The 12,918-nt window shown below is 48.4% G+C and overlaps 1 protein-coding gene across 2 annotated transcripts in view; it reads right to left on the reverse strand.

Annotated features, from left to right (window-relative positions):
• Positions 1-12,918, reverse strand: part of Liprin-gamma (liprin protein kazrin) — a 248,475-nt gene that overhangs the window by 18,593 nt on the left and 216,964 nt on the right. For both annotated transcript variants that reach the window (XM_075686163.1, XM_075686162.1), the window contains exons 10-14: positions 9,226-9,338; positions 5,852-6,011; positions 4,457-4,633; positions 2,241-2,407; positions 998-1,148 (exon numbers count right to left, since the gene is read on the reverse strand). In XM_075686163.1, coding sequence (XP_075542278.1) covers positions 998-1,148; positions 2,241-2,407; positions 4,457-4,633; positions 5,852-6,011; positions 9,226-9,338 — 768 coding nt within the window. The remainder of the gene's footprint in view (positions 1-997; positions 1,149-2,240; positions 2,408-4,456; positions 4,634-5,851; positions 6,012-9,225; positions 9,339-12,918) is intronic.

Raw genomic sequence — 12,918 nt, forward strand, 5'->3', positions numbered from 1 at the left:
CCCTATTGAGCAGCAGAGAGAGCTTAAGGAGCGTGGTTGCTATGGCAACGTTGACGTTTGGGGTACCAGTGCTAGCGGTCCTTTGCGAAAAACAGCACGCCACTTCTGCCACACTTTCTTCAATACGTCCGTACTGGCCGGGGCCTCTCCTATGCTTTCCGTCCTCCGTGGCGTGGGCGAACGAGCGTACGCAGGCGTACATGTATGCCTAAGGGATATCGCCCAGTTTATGAAGTCAGCAAGTGAAGTACGCGAAAACTTACTTATAAGTAGAAGCCGCCAGCGCGCTCTCGCGCTAACAACTCACGCATCCAAACAAACGCGCCTCGAGTTTTTTTCCGTCCCACCAACCACTCGATGGCGTGGCTACCAAGAATGTATGCGCTACAATTATAGACTGCCCAATTGGCCCAGCGACGGGAAGAAGACAGCCAGTGGTCGCCTCTGCGGCACACGCAATTGCGACATCGCGGACGCCCGCGCGGACGGGTCGCTGAGTGGTCGTGTACACAATCATCGACTAACAAACGAAAGCGTCACAAAGAAAGACAGCCGAGTGGAGATTGTCATGCGCTGGAAAAGCAGCGCAGGGACAAATGAAAGAAAGAAAGAAAGAAAGAAAGAAAGAAAGAAAGAAAGAAAGAAAGAAACAAGTAGATAGATAGATAGATAGATAGATAGATAGATAGATAGATAGATAGATAGATAGATAGATAGATAGATAGATAGATAGATAGATAGATAGATAGATAGATAGATAGATAGATAGATAGATAGATAGATGGTATAGTTGTGCCGACTCACGGCGGCAGCGAACGGAAAGAGGAAATAAAGGACAGCACATGCAGAACCGCGTGCTGACGGACACGGTACCAAAAAGTTAGATAAGTAACTGCAGAGGTACCCACACGCAAGACACGTCCGCAAGTGTGCCAAGCCAGCGGCAGGGAGACACACGCGCGGACAGGTGAGAGGGAGGCGAGAGGAGGATGCTCACCCGTATGCTGGAGCGCCTCTTGTCCGAGGCGCCCCTCTCGGAGGAGCGTGCCCGGGAGCGGCCGAAGCTCCTGCCCAGGGAGCCCGTCGCAGAGGACAGCCGCTCGCCGCTGCGCTTGCTCTCCACCACGGCCTCCGCCTCCAGGGACATCCTGGGCCGAAGAAGACGGTGCGCCTTTCTTTGGGTGTGTGTGTGCGCACGAAGACCGCTGCGTCTTTTTCGTTTTTTTTTTCTTACTTATTCTCCGGGGTATGCACGCGCCACTCTGCGAACTTAATTGGCCGAGCGCCACTCGGGCCGACATGACGAAGAAAGTGGAACCGTAAAGTCGGGAAGACGGGCTAGAAGTCGGCGACTTGGTGAGGCGAATGCTAGGTGCCCAATTAGGACTCCACGAGAAGTCAGCTCGTCGCCGCTGCTGAACAAACTTATTTTCCGAGAAGGGAGAAGACGCTGGGTTCGTGGCTTGTGCATAAAGCTGCGCCACGTTACCCGATGAGGGGGGTCGTTGTTTAGACAAAAGTTACGGCATCTCCTTTGGGGTACGTTGAGTGTGCAGTTAGTCACATCAATCAATCAATCAATCAATCAATCAATCAATCAATCAATCAATCAATCAATCAATCAATCAATCAATCAATCAATCAATCAATCAATCAATCAATCAATCAATCAATCTTATTTCTATTTCACAGACAGACAATCGAGCGGCGAATAAAAGCTGTCTTTCGGCAGCTTGACGAGCCCGTTGCCCCCATTTCAAAGGTTCACAGCAGCACAGAGGTAATTATATATTACATAAAACTAAGCACATCAAAATATGCCAGTCAAATTAATGTAGTCACTGCCCGTTTTCACGCAGCCCCCCCCCCCTTACGCCATGGCCCATTGAGGCTCTGTTAGATATTTAAATCAATCAATAATTAAAGATTGTACTATTTTTGTTGAGAAGCACCAGAATTTCTCAACTTCGTACAGTCGACCTATTTTTCTTTTTATTTTATTGTTCTTAACTTCCTTGTAAATTAGCTCCCGTTATATGTTCAAAGTTGTGGCGTCCAGCTAGCAGCTCAATATGCTATACGCTGGGGAAACAATACAACACGCTTCAGTTTCGCCTGAAAGGCTAAGCATTTCCATACACCCAAAAAAGAAAGAAATCTCGCGTTGTCGAACGAGTTCGAGGTACACGTACTCCGCCACCGCCAACAGCGTGCGAGTCGGACGCAGCGCCGCGACGTACCTGGCCGGCTGCACGAGGTTCTCGAGCTCGGTGGTGAGGTGCCGCCGGATGATGTTCTTGGAGACGGGAATGCCCAGCGCCTGGGCCATCGTGTCGGCCGTGAACGAAGGCTCCAGCACCACCAGGGCGCCGTGCACGCCGCTGTCGCGCAGGTTCTCCGCGTACTCCTGCACACGGGGCGAACGCGTTTCCTTCCGCTCAGCGTTTTTTTTTTTCGTTTTTTGTTTTTAAAGTGACAACGTTACGAAGCCAATGTCGCAGGAAAGCCGGCGTCGGCGTCCCGCGTCCAGTGTGTTTAGAAAAAGCTTATTTAAACAAGAGACGACACGAAGACTCAGTCACAATCCCGGCGCAATTCCACCAGGACGAGAACATATACGAGAAACGAAGCATTGTGTACACCGCACGTTCTCAAAGTAGCGTACGAGTCCTCACCCACTAACATATAGCAACATAGACCCACGGATAAAGCACAGTTACACATAAACTAATTGTCGCATGTGTAAAATGATGTTCCATATATACAGTGTACACAATGTTTATGCACAATGATGATACGACAGAGACACTTTACATAATTTTGAAGCGTTTAGAAAAAGTTTTGAAGTGGTGCAGCGTCGGACGTGGCCTCGGCAAAAAGAATTTCGCACCACATTCTGAAGCACGCCCACCCAACCACTTCCCTACCACCAAAGTTGCTCATACCTTGTATTTTATTCTTTACAAAGTTATTCCTCGGAATTTTGAGAACGGCAGCACATACACACACACACAAAAAAAAACGTAATGAAAAAAAAAAGACCGACAGCGCATGTCCTTTATGTAAGCTCTTCTCAGACTGAAATATTAAAAGTGCGAAACAATGACAGGAGCTCGACCCACGCAAGACGCCGCCTTTCTACCAGAAAGCTCGCCTTCGTGCTAGCGTTCGCAGAACAAGGTTTCCCGGTAAACGTTACGGTTACACAAGCTGCAGTTGCCGGGAAGCATGAAAAGCAGTAAGGGTTATCCGAACGCTATGGCGTTCCACTCCTAAAGGCGAAGCTTAAGCGTCCTCTCATTATATTTTTCTTTTCGAGTGCGCATTGATAAAGCTAACCTCGGTCGGTTACGACGCAGCTGACACTGGACAATAGGGGACGAAACATAACCGTAACGCCGCGGAATTGTGCGGCACAATGCAAAGGTACAATGTGACGCAAGGTTGCAGGGCTTAATTAAGTTCTCCCTTTCTGCAACGTATTGCAGGGGGCAAGCTCGCGACCTGCAACTAAAAGAAACTGCCTTAGTAGCACCTTTTCACAAGTATTTCAATTCCTTCCGAAGCAGCTTGTGACGATGTAGTATTACATCGGCGCTCTGCTTTCGGTCTCTGGTCGCACGACCGAGGTCAAACACATTTCTTGACGCCTGCAACCTGACCACCACGTCCATGCCTTATCACGTAGACATCGTATTAATAATAGTGCTTTCTGGCGTTGTCCACCTAATCAAAAAAATGCTACTGGACGTCATTATGACAGGCCTACCGCCAACTGCGGGTTCTGTGGCAAGATTTTCTTACGTAAGGTCAAGTTACGAAAGGTGTTCGGCTTTCTAATAAATTTGCACAGTACTTCAATATATTCGCATCACCCGGTGCAATTTTCTTTAAAGTATTTGAATAAATCAAAATGAGACGTTCTTCGTCGTTTGGGGGCTTACCGCTTTCTGTAGTACCATGTTGTATGTTTTGGTTTGTTATATATATATTTTTTATTTATTTCGCGTTTTGCTGTAATCTCTTTTCGTGCGCGCAATATTTCAGGATGAAACATTATTTCGCAGCCACTCAGTGTCAGTGCTTACGTTTCATAGCAGGAGGCCTGTCTGGCGCACGCTAATTTGCATTTCAGCTCGACACCAACCAGTAGTATACACATAGGCGCGAAAAAACAAAACATGAAAAGGAGCAAAGAAAGAGAGAAAACACGACGAAAGTCAAATCGCGCCATCGCATGTAAAAGTGCGCGTCACACAAACACTGGGACAGCGACTGCAAAAGCGGTGTGTGTCGCTCCTATATCGGAAGAAAAATCGGGGCCCCTCGGTTACAACCTCCCTTTCTTCTCCTATGTTGGCACACGTCTCCGTATTTGTATGAGCGCGAATTGTCTCGTTCCCGTCTGGGCTGCGCGGTCGCTTCAGGATCCGCGCGACAGAGCGCGCGCGCTCACCCCGAGGTCGATGGAGCGGGCCCACTGGATGAATCGCTGGTTGGTCCACACCAGGGGGTCCACGTCCAGGTGCCGGCAGTGCGCCCTCCTGTGCGCCAGCGCACGCAGGTCGAACCGCAGGGCGCGCAGGAGCTGGACGCCTCGCAGGAGCGACGTCTGCTCGTGCCGGTTCGCCATCTGCGAGGCGGCCATTACGAAACCCTGCTCATTAACAGGAAAACCGGCGAGCTCTGAGGCAATAAAAGAGGAAGACCGGAGGCTTTCTTTCTCGAAATCTACATGGCACTACATTCTCCTCCGCCGCGAGTGAGTGCTACGTATTCAAAAGCATGTTTCAAAAGCATGTATTCAAAAGATCAAATGCGTGTTTTCAGAACGCTGAAGCAGGTCGGAAGGTTGGAATCTCGTGTCTAGGCTTCTTTCTTCGAGGTAAGGACGTGGTCTGGCATATTGCGACGTCGGCGAATTCGGGGCCCGCAAATTAGTGTTTACATTTGGAGCTCTTTCTCCTCTCAATATAGCCGTGTGGTCGAGAGCACGGCCTCTTTTTTTCTTCTCGCAGGCGAAGCGCGAGCTTTTGGAAAGCGCTTCGATAAGCGAATACGCCATTGATTCGGGAAACTAACGCTCGACAAATGATCAAGAATACTGCTCACTTGGTGTATTCCGTCTCGGGGACAGGCGCAAGACGCGATTACCTTTTTGCAAATTAAAGCGAATAGCGTGCGGTACGACGTTAAACCTACGGTATTTTTTATTCTGTATATGAGTGTGGAATGCTTTATATATACCATGTGTCCCACGTAACTTGTGCGAAAGTCTAGAATTAAGTAACTGCCACATAGGTGAAAAAAAGACCGAGGTAATGTTTCTGTCGCTCGGAGGTCAGACTGTATATATATATATATATATATATATATATATATATATATATATATATATATATATATATATATATATATATATATATATATTGTATTTCACGAAATTAGATGATTAGTTATTATTCATTAACTTCTCAACTCTTATGTTCAGCGCAAAAGAATCGATAAGAAAATTGAAGACCACCCTGAAAAATTTCCTTTCCAGCTTTCTGTTGCTCAGTGCGTGCTATACATAAGAGTATTTTTTTTTCGATACTGAAAGAAAGCCCGCGAAACAGGAAAAAAGTGCCACGCGATTACTCGCGCGGCACTCTGTCGCCTTCGTTACTCCTCTTCGCTTGAGATTGTCACACACTTCCTTCCTCCTCTATAGCTAACCGACAGATTTCCTTCGTATAGGCGTTCTATTGAAGACACGTTAAACGTCTTCCTCCTCTCTTGAAACGCGGGCACCACGTTCAGCATTCGCTACGCTATAGACACACACACACACAGCCGCAGGCGCACTCACCCCCAGGCGCTTCTCGAGGTCTCGCCGACTCAGAGTGTCCAGGACTCGGCCGTCCACGAGCTGCGCGCGGAAGTTGTCCGCGTGCGCGGACAGTCCCAGGCTGGACAGCCACTCGCCGCACACCCAAGTGTGCGTCACCAGGCACATCTTGGGGTACGGGCTGCGCGGAACGCGCGGAAGACGTTGAGCGCTCGCCTCGCAGACGTCGCGAGCGCCTTAGCGCCGTATCAACGCATTCTATAAGCCTCTCTCGGGTTTAAAACTCTCGTATCACCAAGCGCTCTTTGCACTTGAGAACCCACGGCAACACCCGACTGTGGAGCGCGGAGCCACCCACTGACAGACGGCGGTGGGAAACTGTAGCCCCAGGTGGGTTTTAGTCTGTCGACATAAACGGAGGCGCAACTGCTGTGCGCGACCGCCTCCTGCCATGCCAAGCCGGTATCTGTCACCACGCGTCGAACGAAGCAGACATTCAGCTTCAGGAACGCTCTTTTCGCAATTTGTGCGCTAGTATACTTGCAACCGGCACCTCGCGGAGCCTCTATACACGAAAGCACTGGAGCATGTTTTCAAGCAGTGCGGAGAGAGGGAAAGAGAGAAATGATAAAGGAAGAAATAGAGAGGTCGACCAGGTCGAGCCTGGTTGGCTACCCTGCATTGCGGAAATGAGACTGGGAGATTAGAACAAGGGGAGCAAAAAGGAAGAAATGTTCGCAGCACGCCCTCACACACGCGCTGAAGCGTCCATATTTCAGTTAGTTATAAGCGGCCATTTTCAGCTGGTGCACCCAAAGGAATGCAGCAGCAATATTGTGCCTTTACACATCGCAGACACACGAGGCCACGTTCCCGAACCTGTTTTCGGCAAGATGGTCTGTAGTTTAATAACGTTAATTTCCCTGCAGCTGTCCAACAAGCGGGCCTCTGATCCTCGTGCGTCGGGCGGCCGCACAACTAGGGGCTTTAACGCTTCTCCTGCGCCGCATGTGTTACAAATGGCGCTGTCCGCCATAAAGAATGTGAATAAGCGTTCGTAAAATCGGTCTGAAGAAATTCCCGATGGGCGTCGTTGAAGCACGGGAGGGCGGCTATGTAAATGCAGTCGGTGAAGCCAAACGCAGGTTTTTGATTCACCGCCGGGTTTGTGTATATGGGTTTAATAAACCGATCAACCTCGTGCACGGAAAGCTCAACATAAATAATCAAAAGCAACTAGCACGTCCTCTTTGTTCAGATTAGAGGCACCACACAGCATGCATTCATTGCCGGCAAGAAAGAGATAAACGCCCGCAGTGGTTTCTTACTGGCTATAGTGTTGGGCTGCTAAGCACGAGGTCGCGGTATCGAATCCCGGCCACTGCAGCCGCATTAGATGGGGGCGAAATGCCCTAACACCCGTCTACTTAGGTTTAGGTGGACGTTAAAGAACCCCAGGGGGCCCAAATTATTCCAGGCTCCACCACTACGGCGTGCCTCATTATCATATTGTGGTTCTGGCACGTATAAAACCCCATTACTTAATTTTAAAGATATGAACGTAAAGGAAAGATAGACGTAAGGAATGACACAGTGCACAGTTATGTGCACATGCATGCAAAGTGCAAATCTGAAAATGTGCGCAAATGCGCACAGCAGCATATTTACAGCCGTTTGTGCCGATGTTTGTGTAAGCCAGTGGCCAAGAGTTTTCACTTTTACGAGTCCGGCCGATCGGATTAAAACGAGTGCACTCACGAAGAAGGTGTGCGGGGTGTTTCGCTGCATCCACAAAAGACACAAAGAGCCCACTCCGACGAGGGACATTTAAGAAATGTTCCTCCAAGCAATGGGCGAGCTAGAAGGGTGCCATCAAGTTGCGAGACGCCGGAAGGAAGACGAAAGTGCAAATTCGGTCGAAGCCAGCTCTCCAGAGTGTTTACGCTCCTTACTGCGTCCCATGTGCCACGGGCCGCAGACATCAGGCAAGTACATCGTCGCGCCGTTGACAAAGCAGATGCGAGGACACTTCTACGGTTGCTTATAGTTACTGCGGCACCCATATATAAACGACCTAGCGGACGCAGCTGCCCGATCTCCTCACGACGGCGTACGTGGGCATCCCGCTTTCGAGAGCCCACGGGACGAAAAAAAATTGGGCCTGACCTAGCACCATGGATAGGTGGAATGCAAAGGGGTTTACAAACGCATACCTCAATTGCCCGAAATGAGCTAATCACGTACGAACAAGGGACATAACGAACAAATGGAGTGACCTCACTCAGTTTTACGTGTCTTCACGGGACGTCTTTATGTCACTGTTATTATTCTAAGGGCATTTCTTTTATTACTCTACGCCGCCTTGTGCTTGCATTTCTCTTCGTGTGTGTTGATTCTGCGCGACAATAAGTAGCCGGCGTCTTTTTGTGGTAGCCTAAAGGCAATAAAGGAGCCTTACAGTTAAAAGTCATTAAATAAATAAGTACAAGAACAACCGGAAGATTACGAAGCAAGGCACGAGAGTTTACTCTGAGCGGACATAATGCAAATATTTGCGAGACATATATCGCCCCTTCGAGGGTTCCCTATTCGCTTTAATTCGCGTTAACACGGCACGTATAATGGCAAATGTGCTGTAACGAAGAAGAAGCGCCGGTTAGAGGGGTCAGTCACAGGGACGTATTTGATGCCGTTTGCAGTTACATACAGTCAACAAAACGAATAACTTTTTAACTTTTGTCTTGTATTTTGTTTGTTTTTGTATGTTTTCTTATCTCTCTTTCGTTATATTTTTTTTTTTCTCATCGAATAAGTGGCACTTCAAAAAGAATAGGTGAACGTTTCAGCACGCAATTCTTGGCCAATCCCCCAGTGTGGGTATGAGCCATAACATGAGGCTATCATCATCATCATCATCATCATCATCATCATCATCATCATCATCATCATCATCATCATCCGGGCGCATCTTGTCTTGTCTTGTGTCCCAGACAGTGGCGCATACCCACTATGGGGGATTGGCCAAGAAGCAGGCGGTTTTTCTTATGCTTAGTAGTAAAGCTAAACTAGATTTAAATTGTGGAGCGTGAGACTAGAACTGTAAATTAGACGTGTGATGAAAATATTGTGAAGAATTTTGATAAAATAAGTTAACGTAAATAAATTAAATAATCTCCAGCGTACTAAATGTAACAAAGAAGTGCCGGTCAGTCAGGCCCATCACCAGCGCTTTACGCACGGGGCCTGTTCGGACTGCTCGCAGGGTTTTTGGTTACCGCGCCGAGTTCGACCTCTCTCTCCTTGCGTACCCTGTCAATAAACACCTTGACAGTGCGTAGAAAATTAAAGGGATGTAAAAAAGAAAGCACCAGCAGGCACGCTTTTTTGCCACTTACCATATAGAGGGTTCTCGGTGCTCCTCGATGGCAAGACGCAGCTTCCTCCTGTGCATGACGTTAGTGATGCCCAGCCCAGCTTCGAGCTCGGCGTCGGAAAGCTCCAGCAAAATCTGCGTTGAAATAAGGAAGCACACTGACACCTAGACAATCAAGCCCATAAATATACCCAAAGAAAGTGGGCGAGGTGAAAACCGCCGCGTTAGCTGATTGTGTAGGCGTCGCACGCGTAATCTGGAAGATTTCGGGTTAGAATGGCACTGGCGAGAAATGTTTCTTTTTTTTTCCTCTTTCACTTTCCTTTGCTTCATTATTATTTCTACACTTCTACTAAAGAGCACAGTTAATATATCTGTGCCTTCATTCGTTTCATAATTGTCTATTGGTGTTACGTATTTAAAGATAACAGAAATATTCGAGTCCTTATTCGTCGCACTCGTAAGGCTGGCTACGTAAAAGACGTTATGAACGTTTTAATTTCTGCTGCCTTGTTCTCTCTTCAAGTAAGGTCTCCTCATTGGCCGGCATTCGAGAACGCGCCGTTCATTATGGCGATCAGCCTCACTGCAATGACCAATCATGACTGTCGTCGTAAGGCAAGTTTTTTTCGAGATGAAGTATACGAGACCTGATTTGCTGATTAGCAGCACATCCTCGTCCTGAGTAACTTGAGCCTTCAACAGCCTATGGCAATGGAACCATTTGTTGCCGAAAATTGGCCTAATTTGACATTAGTCATTACTGAACAAGTCAAACTTCATTATAACGAAGTTTCATTTGACACAAGATTACCTTCGCTATATGCTATATTCGTTATAAGCATACAATGCTTGCTCGCTGGTATCACCAGGAAACTGGTCAGATTTACTTTTTTATAACCGATAATTTGTTGTATCACTGCTTGTTATAAGATGGTTCGACTGCTTCCATATCGCTTTCACGCATGCAGCGCTGCCAATAATCAATAACGTGCCTTCTCAGTTCCACACGCGCCAGCGACGGAACTCAACGAATGGCGTGAAAATTCACCTGGGCTGTGGCGCCAGGTCTCAAAAAGAAAAAAAAGAAAGCCGTAAGTACACTCTTCGTGTTCCATGGGAGAGGTTGCGCCATAACCCTTGCCGCAAGACAAGACGGGCCTGAACATTATGGGCAAATCTACTAAGTCAGAGAGGAGCAGCAACCCGCGCCACACATAGGCACCAAAATCTCCTTAAATGCAGTTATAAAACGAAAGGAAATAGACGGGTATAAAGTTTGGCTAGTACCAGCAGAGGCCGCGCTTTGAAATCAATTTCCTTCCCGATGAGCGATCACATTCTCCGCCCTGGCATGAGACCCGTTCAGTCACTGAGAAGCCGAGGAAGCGGTGTACAGCGCGTTGACACTGGAGCTTCTGCAGAGCCGTCTCACGTACCCGTCACCTCGTCGTGACACCTCTGCGTCCTGACGGGAAGATTCCGAAGTCCGCGGGGCCGAAGCTGGCGCCGCAATAGCGAGGAGCGTAGGATATGGAGACGACAAGCGCAGTGCGCGAGTCGTCGACGGTTCTCACCGGACGGTTCTCACTGCCGCCTCGGTTGTGCAAGATGGCTGCGAGAAGAGCCGGCCTCGCGCGTCGAGCAGCACTAACGGCTATAGCGGAGAGCAATCGATCCTCCTCGATATCAGTCGGCTCGATATATATAGCCCTGTAAAGATGGTGAGAGGGCTTCGGAAAAGCAGGGAGGAGCGACAGCGGAAATAAATAGTGGCGCAAGATGAACGGAAAAAAGAAAAGCCCCAAGCGATCGAAGTCTAAGCCGCGCTCGTTGACAGAATTGTGCAATCCAGGCGTTCACTGCTCTTTCGGTCGCCTCCACTGAGAAAGTTTGGGCGCGTGTATGCCCATCTGCAACCGAACAGTTTTTAATGCGAAAGCCTTAAATGGCTCGTGAGGCGGAAAATCCGGCGTTGGCGGCGTGACCACGCGGTGGTACAAAGAAAGGCCGCGAACCCTCGACCATCGGTGGGAGTCGAATCCAATACCTTTGGTGTTAATTAAGGCGGATGTAATTAGGGCACCGTTAATTCAGATATGGTACATTAAGGCACTCCAAACACGACCTTTGTTATAGGTCCTACCCACGACCTTTGTGTTAATTAAAGCGCGGTTAATGAGGGTGCAGTTGATTAAAATAGAGTTAATTGAGGTACTCATATCCAAGACCTTTGGTGTTATTAGTACGATGTTATTTAGGAACAGTTAATTAGGATAGTTAATCAGGGCGCTCGAACCGACAACCTCTGTCGGGAGTCGAACCATCGATCTTTGGTGGTAGTCGAACCCACGACCTTGCGTTGTGGAATAAGGTCTTCATCCACTTAGGGATAACTAAGTGCCCTGTGAATTTATTTCGCTCCGTCACTTATCAGTCGTAGTTGTACGTCACATTTATCGTGACCAACGAAGGCGCGGGAGCCTTGTTTGCATGCTTTTTAACGCGACAGCGTTAAGGAGCTCGTGTCGCAGAAAAGCCGGTGTCGTCGGCGTCGGCGGCGTTGGCCGTGAGCGATAAATCCCAGCAGGCACTTCATGAATAAAAAACAACTTGCAAGATGGGCTGGGTGGGAATCGAACCAGGGTCTCCGGAGTATGAGACGGAGACGTTACCACTGAGCCACGAGTTTCTTTTTTTTCTGTATTCACAAAATGACATACATACATAAAAACACGTTGGCCTACTTGGACCAACGTGTTCGATGCTTCAAAGCGGTACAAAAGCGCCTCTAGTGAACGCGGTGTTGCCTTAGAAACGAGGCTCTAAGGCTCAGGCGTGCGTCGCTTGCTCAGGCGCACATTTCGTTGTCGCGCCGAACGCTGCGTTGCTCGACGCTCACCGCGTCCGATGCGGGGCGCGTAGTTGCTGCGCCGTAGCCCATTGTCTTACACCCCTTGGCGGGTCGACGGGAACGCTGTCGCGTTCCACTCTTGAAGGCGAAGCTTAAGCGTCCTCCAATTTTTAATTAGGTGCTGCAGTTAGCGTGTGTGTCCGGCTGCGTAGAAACAGCATGCTGCTGAAGCTGCACGAGTACTCAAAATTGAAACTAGCGTAGGCGGCATTCGCTTTCCACGAACTCGATGGAGAGTACACGTTGTGTGTGTATGCAGAAGAGCAGCTCCTCGAAGTGATGTCAGGCCTGATCACAAGAGGGAGGATTTATGGAGTGGTTCTCAGAAGCGCTTCAAGTAGCACAGAAGTATACATATGTCTTTTAAAAGTAGTTGCGATCTTCTGGTGGTAATGACGGAGTATGAAACGTATCGAGGAATTTAGCGTTCATAACTGGTGTTCGCAACAATTTAAGATTAGTAACAGAAGAGTCCGCCGGAGTCTGCTGACTTTGTTTTTTGTTATTAGCGTTGCGTTGTTTTAATACGACTTGTATTCCTATCGAAGAAAGGGACTCGGTCCGTTATTCCAAAGCACACCCTGACTAATCATCTCTCGTGAACGCGTGCCATACCAACAAAGCCACAATTAAAACAATAACGAACAGGCCGTTTACGCGCTAATACCGATGTTTCCCGACACTGATCCTGTTAAAAAAAAAAAGACAAGAAGATGCGAATGTTGTTCTGCATAATTAACTCGCTCCACTTTCCTTAGCCTTCATGTACAACCCTCCCCCTTCTCTGACCCCGTTCTCTTG

Source organism: Dermacentor variabilis, chromosome 3 (genome assembly GCF_050947875.1).
Source record: "Dermacentor variabilis isolate Ectoservices chromosome 3, ASM5094787v1, whole genome shotgun sequence".
NCBI lineage: Eukaryota > Metazoa > Arthropoda > Arachnida > Ixodida > Ixodidae > Dermacentor > Dermacentor variabilis.